Source organism: Crinia signifera, chromosome 2, assembly GCF_055691185.1.
Source record: "Crinia signifera chromosome 2, ASM5569118v1, whole genome shotgun sequence".
In the NCBI taxonomy this organism is placed as follows: Eukaryota; Metazoa; Chordata; class Amphibia; order Anura; family Myobatrachidae; genus Crinia; species Crinia signifera.
The window spans coordinates 352,535,831-352,551,894 of NC_139218.1; the positions used below are offsets into that span (position 1 = coordinate 352,535,831).

The window sequence follows — 16,064 nt, forward strand, 5'->3', positions numbered from 1 at the left end:
AGGAGATCTCCCTGCCAGTGAATAGTCATGGCATCCACTGCCTCCGCTAGTGGATCCCTTGTTCTGGCATAGAACCTGGGCACTTGACGGTTGATCCTGGATGCCATCAGGTCCACATCCGGAGTTCCCCACATCGAAGTGATTTGGTGAAACACCTGAGGGTGTAAGCTCCATTCCCCTTCCTTGAGCTCCTCCCTGCTCAGGAAGTCGGCTTCTATATTCTCTATTCCTGGGATGAATATAGCCGATACAGCTGGAACATTCTGTTCCGCCCATAGGAAGATTCTGGATACCTCCCACATGGCCAATCTGCTGCGTGTACCTCCCTGGTGATTCAGATACGCCACAGCTGTGGCATTGTCGGTCTGAATCCTCAAAGGGAGGTTCTGTAACCTGTCTCCCGCCAAGGAAATGACTTTCCAGACAGCTCTCAGCTCCAAGATGTTGATTGGTAACGCTGATTCCTCTGCCGTCCACAGGCCCTGAAGCCTGAGATCCAGGACTATTGCCCCCCAGCCCCTGAGACTGGCGTCGGTAGTTACTATCAACCAGTCCCAGGTCTGTAATGACCGACCCCACTGAAGGGAATCTACTTCTGTCCACCATTTCAAGGATTCTCGGGTGTCCGAAGACAGCACTATCATCTCGGATTTCATGGTCAAAGTGTTTCCTGACCAAGCTGACAAAATGTTCCATTGGAACCTCCGAGAGTGGAACCTGGCAAATTGAAGCGTCTCGAATGACGCCACCATCTTCCCCAGGAGCTTGAGGCACCTCCATACTGAAATGCTCTGAGCCCTGAGAATCTCCTGGACTAGGGTGACCAGATCCCTGGCCTTTACCTCCGGGAGGAATACCCGATGAAGATGGGTGTCCAGTATGACTCCCAAGAATTGGAGCCTTTGTGACGGTACCAACTGAGATTTTTGCAAATTTAAAATCCAGCCGTGAGCCTGCAAAAAACTGATGGCCTCTGCCAAGTGACTCTGCAGCATGGCTGCTGACTCTGCTTTGAACAGGAGATCGTCCAAATAGGGTATTACTGTGATTCCCCTGAGCCTCAGCACCGCCGCCATTACTGACATTATCTTTGTGAATACCCTTGGCGCGGTTGCTAGCCCAAAGGGTAACGCCCGGAATTGTAAATGCAGGTCTCCTATGGCAAACCTCAACAAGGTCTGATGCTCCGGGTGTATAGGAACGTGCAAATATGCGTCCTGGACATCCATGGACGCCAAAAATTCTCCCTGGTCCAGACTCAGGAGTACTGACCGTAGGGACTCCATTTTGAAATGGTCTACCCATAAATGAACATTTAGGGATTTCAAATTTAGTATTGGTCTGAAAGACCCGTCTGGTTTGGGCACCAGGAACAGCGTGGAGTAAAAGCCTTTCTTCCACTCTGCCCTGGGGACTGGTGTAACCACCCCTTTTTCCAAAAGGGAGTGAGCTGCTCTCACAAGAGCTGTACGCAGCCGTGCCTCCTTTGGTAAGGATGTGGGGATGAACCTCTTCGGAGGCGGCCCTCTGCAAGGGATTTTGTAACCCTGTGTTATAATATCTAACACCCAGGCATCCTGGCCTAGAGAAGCCCAAGCGTCCCTGAAGAGTGTGAGACGCCCCCCCACTTTTGTCACTGTCGGGCGAAGCCCCTGACAGTCATGCAGAGGGTTTATCCTCTCCTTTTGTGGCAGGCTTCTTGTGAAAAGAGCCAAATTTTGACTTTTGTGTCTTGCCTCTAGAGGACTGAAACCTTCCCCTGAAAGACTGTCCTCGAAAGGACGCACCACCTCTAAGGGAGGGCCGAAAGGACGGCTTAAAAGCAGAAATTCTGGACGTCTGCTTTGCTGAGGAGGCCGGCAGGAATGTACTTTTGCCGCCCGTGGCCTGTTTTATAATCTCCTCTAATTCGGTACCAAAGAGTACCTTTCCTTTGAAGGCTAATGTTTCCAGAGCCTTCTTGGACTCATTGTCTGCTTCCCAGGCTTTAAGCCAAAGCACTCTCCTGGCATTAATGGAGACTGTGGACACTCTGGTTGCCATTTTAATAGCTTCCTCCTCTGCTTCCACTGCATATTCTGCCGCTGCCTTAATCTTTTCTGCAAGCAGTAATGCTCCAGGGTCAGCCTGCAGCATGGTGCATAATTCACCAGCCCACTCTATCATGGCCTTAGAGACCCAGGCTGAAGCAATAAGGGGCCGTAAGGTAAACCCCACCCCTTCAAAGATAGCTTTGAGGTTTCCCTCCAGCTTTTTATCCACAGAATCTTTAAAAGCTGCACCGCCCTGTACTGGTAATACAGTAGCCTTGGACAAACGTGCCACTGAAGCGTCCACAACTGGGACCTTTTCCCAGAGCTCCGCATGAGACTCTGGCATGGGGTACAGACTAAGGAATCGCTTAGGCATCTGAAGCCTCTTATCAGGAGTTTTCCAAGCCCCTTCTAACAATTCCTGTAACCCCTCATCTGAAGGAAAAGTAACAGCCTCCTTCCGCTGTCGCTTAAAAACACCTTTAACAGGAGTCTTATCCTCCACAGACAGCTTTAAAGCCTGCTTCACAGCTACAATGAGATCCTCTATACCAGCAGCAGAGTTCTCTTCCAAATCATCACCCTGATCCCAGGGGATGTCAGTATATTCTCCTTCCTCTTCATCTACCACAGTAGTTAAAGCATAAGACCTTCTAGGGGTCCCTGCCACATCATCCATTTTGTCCAGCATTTCACTGAACCTGTTGATCCCTTTAGCAGTATCCTGCATCACCTGAATCAGCGCAGGATCTGCCTGGGTAAGAGGCAAGGAGCCAGACGACTGCTGAGATGATGGCATAGGTCTCTGTGATTCTACCAGCCCATCACTCTGCCTGTCCAAAAGCTGCACCAAAGCGTTTACTGACCTGCCTAGGGCCCTGGCCCACGCAGGTTCCATCTGCTCTGCCCTATGGGGTTCACTGCCCATGGGTCTCACATCAGCGCAAGTAATACATAAGCCCCCCTTGGCCATCTGCTCAGGGACAAACTTTTGTGTGCAAACATTGCACGCGCTCAGTGCACTAAGGGCTCCCTCCCCCAAAACCACAGCCTGATGCTCAGACATGATGCAAGTGATAAATGTATATCTATCAGTATACACAGTGCAAACAATGTACAAGCGTTTATACAGAGGCAATGCACCCAGTCACTTATCTGTCTGTTGGTTTCAACTGCGGGGAAGCGATGCCCAGGAAATCCAAGTCACTCTGCCAGGATCAGTAAGCCAGCTCAGCTCCGCTGCAAGCGTTCTGAAAGGCGCCAAAGTCAGAGTGAAGGAAGAGACCACAGGTCCCTGCTGCTGCGGGGTCCGTGACCTTTTGGCGCCAACCACCCCCAGCCAGCCGCTCCTTAGGTAGGATTTCCTAGTTCCAGTGTCTCCCCCTCAACTGGGGATCACTTGGAACATGCCTGTCACAACGCTGCTGTCCTCTCATCTAGGAGCTCAGCGTGTAAGCTCCGCATAAAATGGCCGCCGCCATCACGGAGCGCCTGTCCCCCATGATCCCCACCTAAATGTGGAGCCGGTTTCAGGGTACTCCGGAGCCCAGGCAGCCTCTTAGGAAAGGCTATAAGCGCTGCACAGGGAGACCAGACAGTGTCTCCCCTGTGCACAGTGAGCTGACAGGACGCGCTTCTGTCAGCTCCTGCTGCGCTAGCAGTGTGAGGATTCACTATGAGAATCCTCACACTGTGCCTACCTAGCTAGGGTGAAAGTTAATAAAACAATAAAAATCCCCTAACTACTCTAATTCTTCGGCTGCTCCTGCAGCCCTTTAGAATAGCACCCACTCCAGTGGGCACCTAACACGAACTGAAGAGTCCAGGGATGCAGTAGGGGAGGAGCCTACCCTCTAAAGCTTTAGGATAGGTGCCTGGCTCCTTCGGACCCTCCTACATCCCAGTGTTGAGCTGTGTCACCAGGACCATTGAAAGAGAAAGAAGAAAGTTTAAACTTTCTTCTTTTGCATCTTTGGAAGTTTTGGATGTGCTGGTCTGTTCAGGTGCATTTGGACTTTTGGTTTGCTGCATTTGTATATGAGATTGTATCTAATTCTGACCGGGCACTTAAACTCATTTTAAGGAATGGTGTGCATTCCCAACAAGCAACATATATATATATATATATATATATGGATCTACAGTAACGGGCTGCTGATTTGAGGCAGGATTTACAGCTAAAAGCCTCAGTTATGTGTATGTAGATAGATAACATTAATCAGCCGAAAACACCACACCATTATTTAACATATTACAGAATCGTACTTGTCAATGACATCTGCAATGAACTGGCTGGCAACCTGAGCCTCTTCTCCGGGGGGTCCAGCGCGAAACCGGGGGGAACACAATGGGGTGAGCTCTACATTGGGTACTGAAAATACAGAACAGTGATGACCTCAGAGGAAACTTCTGTGTTAGGTTAATGATCAAACACATCTACTGTTTCTATACAGGTGTGTACTGCGTTATGCATAGGCTCCCACTATGAATGCGAGCTGGCGGGCTGATTCATCCTGATGGAAGCCGCCTGCTATGCATATACTATGCTGTATCGGGTGATGACAAACAAATACTACAACAAGCAGGACGCAGCTGGGGCCGGTTACCCATCACTGTTCAAAAGAATGGAGACGTTCCATTATCTATTTTGGAAAGCATGCACATGTGTCTCTACATACAGCTATGGCCGACACGTGTAGCTGTATGTACAGCATACAATCCGGCACTATATGGTAGAACAGCAGACACAGAGGAAATATAGGGAAAATCTGTAGATATACCAGTACTACAGTATAACAATGACTCTACGTACAGATCCACCGTAACAAACCTCCCTGTCAAAATCTGGAACACTATTATTTATATTAGGAGACCACGTACTCTTGCAGGGATTGTGCCACAGCTCCAGGAACATTGGATGTAAACAGTGAGCGGTTGGTGAACGATTATCGGCAATACATTTTTAAATCTGTAATTATCCATTGTTATTTAATTTACAGTATATATATATATATATATATATATATATATATATATATATATATATATATATATATATATATATATATATATATATATATATACTTAGGACAATTGCTTCTATTTAGGCTTTACTGCAGTTACACCCCCCAGGCCCACCTGTCACCGGCATTCAGCTCCCACCTAACCATAGTAATAATACGGTAACATTCACTCACCAATGTATCCCTTATTAGAAGCATCTATTGCAGGGGTCGTGAACTCCTAAAACAGAAAATGCATGAATACAGAGTTTGTATGATTTAAGAGCTAGATATTAATATTATACTACACATTTTCAAAACATTTCATTTTTAAACTATTAATACAGATCAGGACAACCGCAATGTCGAAACAGACATAGAAGAGAAATGACCAGCAATCCGTCATTTCCAAACACAAAGCGCACCTGTCACAGTATAGGAAAGAGATATGAGGCTTACTGCTTTAATGCCGCAGATTACAGTGCAGTTCCCAAGCTTCACTAAAGCTGAACCATTTGCTGTCGTAATAGAGCCTGTAATAAAATGAAGTATAATCAAAAAATTATCACAAGGCCAGAATAAAGAAAAACAAAAGGGAAAAAAATGAAAATAAAAATATTAAATCAATATATGTTGTTTAGTGGCCACAGATGTTTAGTATTAAAAATGAACATAATAGATGCAGTAACTAGGTGAAGAATCCTCACACAGGGAATCTATAGAGCACACATGCTGCCAAGTGGCATAAATCTTGTTATTCATGGTGAGAACAGAAACAGAATTAACCAATGGGAGCCACCTAATCAGATCGGTGCTTGCGTCATACACAGCAGCTGTAAAAACTATTTGCGCCCTTTGGAGTTTTCCAGATTTTAATCAAAATATACAGTATTTGAGATTTTGATACTTTTTTTTTGACAATTAAAAAACAAACACTTCACATAAGAGAATAATTTAAAAAAAAAATATACAGTATTTACTGAAGAACTGTGAACACTATTCAACATAAAACTAAATAAAAAACATTAAATATTATGGGGTTTTCTTTTTCTGCAGCTCATCTCCCAACTCCTGGCTCCCCTGCCTGGCTTTCTGAGGACACCGCTGTCTGGCTCCTCCCCGCCTGTGTCCGCTCACCGCTTCTGTGAGTCCCCCACCTGCCACTCTTCATCTCCCCCCCCCCCCCCCCCCACCGCCGGCTCCCAGCGTCCCCCCACCTGGCTCTGGGCTGCACATAAGATTTATCTTATGTGCAACCTGTCCGACCTCCCGAACTCCGATACGATATGCACGGAACTGCCCAACGGGTCAGACGGGAAGTCAAAACATGTGATTTGTTTGGATTTATCGGCCCAATCCATTGGAATCGGGTCAACTCGGAACAAATATCACTACTGTATGGGGGCGTTTAGATTTGGGTAAGTTATTTTGTTTCTGTGCATGGTAATTACTGGCTGCACAATTTTTACACTGCTATTTAGATTTTAGTTTGAATATCCCCCCACCCAAATCTAACTCTCTCTGCACATGTTACACCAGCTCCACCTGCAGTGTACATGGTTTTTGTCCATTTTGCGAACAAATTTGTCCTGCAACCATGTCTGAATTAGGCCCCATGTGCACTGCAGGTGGGGCAAATGTGACATGCGCAGAGAGAGTTAGATTTGGGCGGGGGGATATTTAAACTGAAATCTAAATTGCAGTGTAAAAATAATGCAGCCAGTAATTACCCTGCACAGAAACAAAATAACTCTAAATCTAACTCTCTCTGTATGTTACATTTGCCCCACCAGCAGTGCATATTGTTTTGCCCATTTGAGATCAACTCTGAATTGCTCTAGTGATTCCAGCTTAGTAGGGTAAATTACTGCAGCTACTGTGTTTGGACCTGCATTAGTTCCCAATACTATCTACCTGTAACATAATAGAGGCAATATTTAACTTTTTTGCAGAGGAAAGTCAGATTCACCTAAACTTTTATGGTTCCTATTCGATAAAGATAACGGTTTTGCTGTTCGTAAATTAACCCATTTCTCTGTCCATATTATGCAAAGATTTGTGACAATTTATCTAGAGACAAGTCTATTTGAAACCGTAATGGGCTTCACCTCGGTAATCCGACACGTACCAACATTTATTGTGGTTGTCCTAAATTCATTTAGATCTCGTCCATCTGGTCGACAATTCTCTTTCTAAGCAAAAAAAAAAAAAAAAAAAAGCTGCAATAAACAAAAAGTACACAAAAAATAAAAGCAACCCAGCAGACACTTAAGGTCTCCCTTACACTAGGGCGAATCCCATGCAATTTGGGCTTTTTTCATGCGATTGCAGCAATCAATAAAAAAAAAAAAAAAAAAAAAAGAGTCCAAATTGCTTGTGATTGACAGCAATATAATGTGTGATCCTGTGCATACTGCACCAGAGCCACCGAGTCACAAAGGCTGCAAGAGCAAGCTGTTGGACTGCTTCCAAGCTAGACAGTCTTGGTTGGTATCCATGCAAAAGGACCGCATGCGATATAACCAGGGCTGTGGAGTCGGAGGAAAATTCGAGTGCCCGGAGTCGGAGTCGTCAAACAATGCACCGACTCCATCTCCGACTCTGAAAATTATAATTAATGACTTCTCTACTGTAAGAATAAAGACCAATGCATGCAGTGCCTCACGTAACCGCAAAACGAACACGTTAAGTGACCGTGAAAAAGCATGCTTTTCATGTGCTTCCTATATGGCACGCAACGCACAATTCGGAGCACCAATACTTATAAATGTATTCTCCCTTGTAGTTTACAATTTATTTCCAACGTTCAAAAAGGTTTTCAATACCTTGTTGGTAGAAATCACCTGGTGTAGACTCGAAAAATTCATTCAACCAAGCTCTCCCACCATACGAACAACATCTTTTTACGCGGATGAAGATCTTGTTTCATGCGCGGGGTCGTTTGTTTACCTTGGCTAAGCCATTCCTTACGCTGGTTCATATTGATGTACAGGCACCATTTTTCATCGCCAGTAACGATTCGGTTAAACTTTGTTTTTGCTCCCAAAACAACCAAATAATGTGGTTTTTATCTTTGAACTGGGAAAGTTCCTTTTCCTGATGTTTATGGCTGCTGCTACTATCCAGCCATTTAATTAATAAAAAAATTAATAAAACTTTGTTTTCATTGTGTTTGTCCTTTGCTTAAACCAGTGGTAGCCAACCCTAGCCCTAGAGAGCTACCAACAGTTCACATTTTCCAGACAACCTAGCTGCTGCACAGCTGCACTCATTAATCACTGACACATTTTAAAAGATACACAGATGGAGCTAATGAGCTCACTTGTGATTCTAGGGGTTATTCTAGTTCACTCTTTCTGACAAAATCCTTCTTAGATGGACAAAACCATGTGCACTGCAGGTGGAGCAGATGTAAAATGTGCAGAGAGAATTAGATTTGGGTGAGTTATTTTGTTTCTGTGCAGGGAAAATACTGGCTGCTTTATTTTGACACTGCAATATAGATCTCACTTTGAAGTAAAAACCCACCCAAATCTAATTCTATCTGCACAAGTAACATCTGCCCCCCTGCAGTGCACATAGGGGGTTATTCTAGTCCATTCTTTCTGACAAAATCCTTCTTAGATGGACAAAACCATGTGCACTGCGGGTGGGGCAGATGTAACTTGTGCAGAGAGAATTAGATTTGGGAGGGTTTTTTCTTCAAAGTGAGATCTATATTGAAGTGTACAATCATGCAGTCAGTATTTTCCCTGCACAGAAACAAAATAACTCACCCAAATCAAATTCTCTCTGCACATGTTACATCTGCCCCCCTGCAGTGCACATGGTTTTGTCCATCTAAGAAATATTTTGTCAGAAAGAATGAACTAGAATAAACCCCATAGTTTTGTCCATCTAAGAAGGATTTTGTCAGAAAGAGTGAACTAGACTAAGGCCCTCTGTGAGGAGACCTGCAAAACATGCACTGTTGGTAGCTCTCGAGGACTAGGGTTGGCTACCCCAGGCTTAAACTGTTCAATACAGTAGACTGTTGGCTTCCCAGCCTCTAGTTTCTGTAGTAATAATATGTATGTTGCCTTTCTTTCCTTCAAGGAATGTATCAAATACATTCGCATATTAATACAGAGGAGTCTGAGTCGGAGTCGAGGAGCCGGAGTCAGAAGTATGAGGAGTCGGAACATTTATCTACCGACTCCACAGCCCTGGATATAACCTATGCTATCCTGCCAACCGGGAAGGTACGGGTGGCTCAAGGGGGGGAATCACGGGCGACTTCTCTGAGGAGAGAAGTCACCCTAGCATATGCCCACAATATAGAGTACCACCAGTTTACTTACTAGAAATTTTCTGTAATATTCTAATGGTTCCACTGTCCTGTAGAGAGAAAACAGCAATAGAAAACCATAAATATAACCGTAAAATACAGAACATAGAAAAGTTTAAATAATACATCTCTAAGTACGTTAAAAGGAACATCTAACCAAGTTTCATTACATGGCAAGCTATACTCATATGGCCCTTTCTCTGCTACCTGGGGAGGTCAGCAGTTGTACCCAGGTATGTATCCCTCATAGAGCAAAGTGTGGACAGGTGACACTTTCTGGAGTGTTAACTTGAAATGTTACTGTATATCATTTCATGAAAAGAATTGTGTTAGGGGATTGGAGGCATTGCTCGGTTGTACATTCCTGGATGTGTATACAATATACAATTGCTGTCGGTAACAAAAATGTGCTAAAATGTTGAGAAATTATCATTAACGATGCGCATTGTTAACGACATTAAGCTAAAGTAATAGATTTATTTCACTTTATTTTCTAGTATGTACGCTTGATGTCCTTTAGAATGCGTGCGCCGTTAACAAACCCCTCCCTCGTCCAGATTGTCCGGACGATGGAGGTCCTCGATAACGACAGCCATGATGCAGCAGCAGATCACCCCCCACCCACACCGTTGCTCACCTCAGAGCCAGCACCGGAAAGCATGTATGCACTTGCGCAACCCCCCCCTGTAGGGCAGGGCGCCCGCAGCAACGCCGCTGAATGCAGCAACTCGGCGCACGTGCCCTCGACCTTACCATTGCAAGCCATCAATGGCATAAAACTATTTAACATTCCACTATAGATGCCCAAAACTTCGAGCACTAAGTCCCATCCATCGATGTTTTGGGAACACCGATAGTCGATGGCTATCCCTATCTGTTTCAAACTTGCTGGATATGGAGAGAGGGAACTGTGCAGAGATTGGAGGTAGGAGCAGATAGGGACATAGGGCCAGATTCTCTAAGCTTCAAAAGTGATAAAATGGAGAGTGATAAACAGCCAGCCAATCAGCTGCTACCTGCCATGTCACAGGCTGGGTTTGAAAAATGTCAGGCTGGAGCTGATAGGCTGGCTGTTTATCACTCTCCATTTTATCACTTTTGAAGCTTAGAGAATCTGACCCTTAAGCTGGCCATACACTACTGCTATGTATCCAGGTAGGGGGCAAGTCCAGAGCACTGGCCCATAACGGGATGCGGTCATTTGGTCTACTGCATTATGGTCGACAGTCATTAGGTCGAATCCATTAGGTCGACATGCTAAAAGGTCGACATGACTCTAGGTCGACATGGGAAAAGGTCGACATGATTCTAGTTCGAAAGGTCATTAGTTCGACAGGTCATTAGTTCGACAAGGTCATTAGTTCGACATTGTCTATGTCGACATTCACAAGGTCGACATGGAGTTTTTCACTGTTTTTTGAGCCAACATGTACCGACAGGCGGTATTTCATGCCCTACCATCCACTAGGGCGTGGTGGGAGAATAAAATAGTGTGCCGAGCGTAGCGAGGCACCGTGCCCGACGCATAGCGAGCGCAGCGAGGGGATGCAGTGCACTTTAAACTGTGTCCATGTCGACTGTGTTGACATTCAGGTAAAAAAACAGTGAAAAACCCCATGTCGACCTTGTGAATGTCGACATAGACAATGTCGAACTAATGACCTTGTCGAACTAATGACCTGTCGAACTAATGACCTTTCGACCTAGAATCATGTCGACCTTTTCCCATGTCGACCTAGAATCATGTCGACCTTTTAGCATGTCGACCTAATGGATTCGACCTAATGACTTTCTACCATAATGCAATAGACCAAATGATCCCAACCCCCCATAACAACCCCCCCGGGAAAAATAGAATACTGCCGCAAGTGGGCAGAGAACAATTCAGTAAGAGGGCGAGGGTGGAGCTACGATCGCAATGCATGATCAGACAAAGAAATAAGATTCAAACATTTGCTCCATCAGAGGGGAGGGGCTGCTAAGGGCTGGGAAAACTCTCCGCTCTCTCTGTATAAAAATAATAATGATAATAGGATACCACAGGGTGCTCCTCCTGCATAATGCCAGGACACCACAGGCTGCTCCCCTGCATAGTACCAGGACACCACAGGCTGCTCCCCTGCATAGTACCAGGACACCACAGGCTGCTCCCCTGGCATAGTACCAGGACACCACAGGCTGCTCCCCTGGGATAGTACCAGGACACCACAGGCTGCTCCCCTGGCATAATAATAGGGACACCACAGGCTGCTCCCCTGGCATAGTACCAGGACACCACAGGCTGCTCCCCTGGCATAATAATAGGGACACCACAGGCTGCTCCCCTGGCATAATACCAGGACACCACAGGCTGCTCCCCTGGCATAATACCAGGACACCACAGGCTGCTCCCCTGGCATAATACCAGGACACCACAGGCTGCTCCCCTGGCATAATACCAGGACACCACAGGCTGCTCCCCTGGCATAATACCAGGGCACCACAGGCTGCGCCCCTGGCATAATACCAGGACACCACAGGCTGCTCCCCCTGCATAATAACAGGAGGACACTACAAGCTGCTCCCCCTGCATAACATCAGGAGAACACCACAGGCTGCTCCCCCTGCATATTAAAAGGAGGACTCCACAGGCTGTATATGGCAGAAATATTATATATTTGTTCATTTAGATAATTAGATAATGAGTGTTACCTGTCTCATCCAGGTCTGTGCTGCTGCGGCTTCCGCTTAATGCCCTTCCTCTGCCCGCCCGACTGATCCCCACATGTCACACAGGGGTGGATAGAGCTGGCATCATGTCCTCAGTTAGTTAAATTGGGATTGGTTTTCAGTATCACGCTCTACCTGGATTTGTATGAGTGGTGCTGCAATTTCTGTGTTTTGTCCAAAACCCAGTTGGTTACGATATTGTATAGGGGGGTTGAAATGCGCACTCTGTGAAGGTGACCCATTGTGAGGAGGTCCCTCTTGTCAGAATCCTGTCAGTACCCAAAATATGATAATGACACTTGTGTATGTGGTGCACACAAATACATTTATTGCACACAAGGATATACAATAGTGCTTTGCCAGCAAAGTCCTGTATTGCTGGTGGGTGGGTGGGGATATGGTGATGGGGGGGGGGGGGGGGTGTTGTGACCTAGGTGTCGGGGGTCTGTGCAGGGCTGGTGCAGGGGGAGACCAGGGTTGGTGTAGTCACCGTGGTGACTGTACCAATGGAACAGTACCTGGCATCCCGTCCCCACCGCAGTGCACCTCTGTCTAGCTGAGCACTATTGTATATCCTTGTGTGCAATAAATGTATTTGTGTGCTTCACATACACAAGTGTCATTATCATATTTTGGGTACTGACAGGAGGGACCTCCTCACAGTGGGTCACCTTCACAGAGTGTGCATTTCAACCCCCTTATACAATGTCATGCAGGGCTCCTGACAGTGCAGGGCTCCATGACAGTCACCCAACACATACCTTCCATCCTCCAGCCCTCCTGCGCTGGCCGCGGCTTTCAGAAGTTCCAGAACACGGCTACATACCCTCCAACATGACCCATTCCATTAGGTACAAAATGCTCTGTTCCTGGACTTCCCTGCCAGTGGCAGTTACAGATGTGAGCCTGCAGTACAGTCCAATATTCAAAAAGGGGAGCCACACCATCTGCCATCCCAAACATCACTGAGAGTTGATGTGACCCTCCCTCTTTGAATATTGGACTGTGCTGTAGGCTGACATCTGTAACTGCCACTGGCAGGGAAGTCCAGGAACAGAGCATTTTGTACCTAATGGGATGGGTCATGTTGGAGGGTATGCGGCTACAGGAAAATGGCCGCTGGCCCCCTGCACTGAGGACATGTCCTCAGTGCAGGGAGCCGGTGGCCATCTTCCTGTAGCCGCGGCCGTGTTCTAGAAGCCGCGGCCAGCGCTGGAGGAGGTGGACATTAATGCAGCGTGGCCCGCAGACAGTAACTGGTTAAGCGGCCCGGGGGGCACATGGCACCCTGCCCCCCAGCCCGCCCCTGGATGTATCGCAGCAGTGTATGGCCACCCAATCCCCCGTGAGCCACCCAGGAAGATCACATGCAGTCCTCTCACATGTGATGTAATGCATCTGACCCCTGTTCCCTGCCACCCGGATGGGGGTCCAAGTCGGAGGTCTGACCTGCATCGATACAGGTCAGATGCGCACAGGAGCTCGCATCAGACCCGATGGCATGTCATACGCATCCGATTTGGGACAATTTCTCAGCCTGATCAGTCAACATGACCCTGAGTGACACGCCTTTCCTATCAATTGACCTGTTCAACACAGATGAAGGTAATCATGCATTAAGAAGAAAACCCAGGAGCAGAGCATTGTGTCCCTCCCTGGAGAGGGTCATGTTGGGAGGTACGCATCTGTTGGCAGCAAGTGAAACTACATTTATTAGCTTGGAGCGTGCTTACTAATAGGTACACAGTTAGCGCTAGAACCAGCAGAGGAGGCGCAGGATCACTACTACTGTGCACATGTGGATGATAGACAGATATGCCTCTAGTGGCAGCACCAGCAGACGTTACACAGACTCAGCACTGTGGACATATGAGAGCTACATAAACTCACTTGAATCCTGCAGCCATCTCTGCCCCTCCAGCATGTGTCAGCTCCCGGTGTGAGGATGCTCCCGGGGACAGTAATGCAGGTGCGGGCACAGGTACAGCAGGGAATACTGTACAGTGTACAGCCGCAGCACAACACAGGAAGTCACAGGAACATGTGCTACAAACATGCGCCAGGCATCCTATGGCTACGGAAAGGAGACATCCATGTGAGACTCACACTCCGCTCTGCTCCCCCTGCTGGCCAAATGCAGGAACTGCATTCCATACATTTACTGCTGCCGGTGTTGACAGCTGTTTGGTTCCATTGTTCACCTCTAACACGAATAACATTATTATTAATGTCCTGGTATGATTTATAAATTAAAAAAAAAAAACATCTCAGTGTTCTAATCTTCTGCTCCTGCTTTTCCAACTTATTTTGCGGCTGCAATGTAGTACTGTTCTATTTTTATTAGAGAAAATGCAGAGATCCGAGCATCTGCCATAAATAAAGGTACTTCACAGATGGTATGTGAAGCTGCTGGATTACACAGTTACGCACTACTAGTATTATTTCATTGCACTATAAAACACAAATAGTGCCATAGCGATAATCAGCCTGCCGCCAGGGCAGATGCCTCATATAGGTGCACACATATTTCTGTATAAGGAACAGTACTGAAAGTTGTTGGATGAAACAGTAATGGAGCACAAGCATCAGATTCTGGTGGGATCAGCAGTACTTGCTTACGGCCACACGGTGGCGCTGCTGGGCGCTTGCCCGGCTGCCGGTGTGAGAGCAGGAGAGACCCTTTCTTGGATCTGCCACTGTCACTTCCGCATAGGTGTAGGAGCGCTATAGGTTCCGGCTAATGCTTCGCTGCTGTGTACGGCGTGTCCCGGAAGAGAGCAGTCCCCGGCGGCTGCATACACACAGCATTGCGGGTAGAGAGGGATGCGGCGGACACCATGCTCGGCTGCCTGTGTGACCTGCTCCAGCTGCTGGCTGCCCTGGCCGCTGTCCTGCTGCTCCTGGTGAGGACTCTGCCTACTGCAATATGCATGCTCCATTACTGACTGTCACATCACTGGAAGTAGTCAGGACTAGTTATCTCTGAGGGGGTTCGGAGGAGTCTGTTTACTAAGCCTTATGAGAGAGATAAAATACCAGCCAATCCGCTCCTGTCACATTTCAAACAGAAGCCGATAGTCTAGTACTTTATCTCTCTCCACTTTATCACACTTCAAGTCTTAGTTCATCTGGTGTGCTATCGAGGTTGACAGTCATTAGGTTGACCACTATTGGTTGACAGACCATAGATTGACGCATTAAAAAGGTCACCATGCATTAAGTTGACATAGGGAAAAGGTTGACATGAATTTTTTTTTTTTTTAATACTTTACTTTTTGTTGATACTTTACCATCATAGTGGATGTGGAGGGGAATATAATAGTGTTCTGAATGCAGTGCCTGAAGCATAGCGAGTGCCTATGTAGTCCTGATTGAAAGTGACCATGCATCACAGCGTGTGTACACAGCGTTACATACTGAACAATTTTATGAACGATAGAAAAGATGGAAAATTTTGGCTAAAAACCTCAGGGCACATCAGTGACTGCTTAATTTAAATAATGGACTGGTTTGAAACCCTGAAATTTAAATACAGAAGTGGCATTACCTGGAAGGTGGGAAAATCCTTGTGCTGCTTACATGTAACGCCCACACCATTTGCCGACAGTAGTAGCGCTGCTTACATGTAACGCCCACACCATTTGCCGACAGTAGTAGCGCTGCTTACATGTAACGCCCACACCATTTGCCTACAGTAGTAGCGCTGCTTACATGTAACGCCCACACCATTTGCCGACAGTAGTAGCGCTGCTTACATGTAACGCCCACACCATTTGCCGACAGTAGTAGCGCTGCTTACATGTAACGCCCACACCATTTGCCGACAGAAGTAGCACTACTTACACGTACAGATGGAGCCGCTCTCATTGTTTCTGCCAGCTGCTGGTATTTGGCAGACCGGCGAATGTGGCGTGCGAGCGTCGCCAACATGCACAACACTTTCGCCGGCGGGTGACGGTGATCACTGGGAGTCGGTCAGATGATTGGCTCCAT

At 46.7% G+C, this 16,064-nt stretch overlaps 2 protein-coding genes across 2 annotated transcripts in view; one reads left to right on the forward strand and one right to left on the reverse strand.

Annotated features, from left to right (window-relative positions):
• EXOSC8 (exosome component 8) overlaps window positions 1-14,186 on the reverse strand; it is a 29,901-nt gene extending 15,715 nt beyond the window's left edge. The window contains exons 1-6 of the mRNA XM_083169771.1: window positions 13,962-14,186; window positions 9,376-9,412; window positions 7,164-7,227; window positions 5,495-5,568; window positions 5,231-5,276; window positions 4,299-4,404 (exon numbers count right to left, since the gene is read on the reverse strand). Of these exons, the coding sequence (XP_083025897.1) occupies window positions 4,299-4,404; window positions 5,231-5,276; window positions 5,495-5,568; window positions 7,164-7,227; window positions 9,376-9,412; window positions 13,962-13,978 (344 nt within the window). The 5' untranslated portion in view covers window positions 13,979-14,186. The remainder of the gene's footprint in view (window positions 1-4,298; window positions 4,405-5,230; window positions 5,277-5,494; window positions 5,569-7,163; window positions 7,228-9,375; window positions 9,413-13,961) is intronic.
• Window positions 14,187-14,748: 562 nt separating this feature from the next.
• Window positions 14,749-16,064, forward strand: part of ALG5 (ALG5 dolichyl-phosphate beta-glucosyltransferase) — a 39,109-nt gene continuing 37,793 nt past the window's right edge. Inside the window, exon 1 of the mRNA XM_083169772.1 lies at window positions 14,749-14,974. Coding sequence (XP_083025898.1) covers window positions 14,909-14,974 — 66 coding nt within the window. The 5' untranslated portion in view covers window positions 14,749-14,908. The remainder of the gene's footprint in view (window positions 14,975-16,064) is intronic.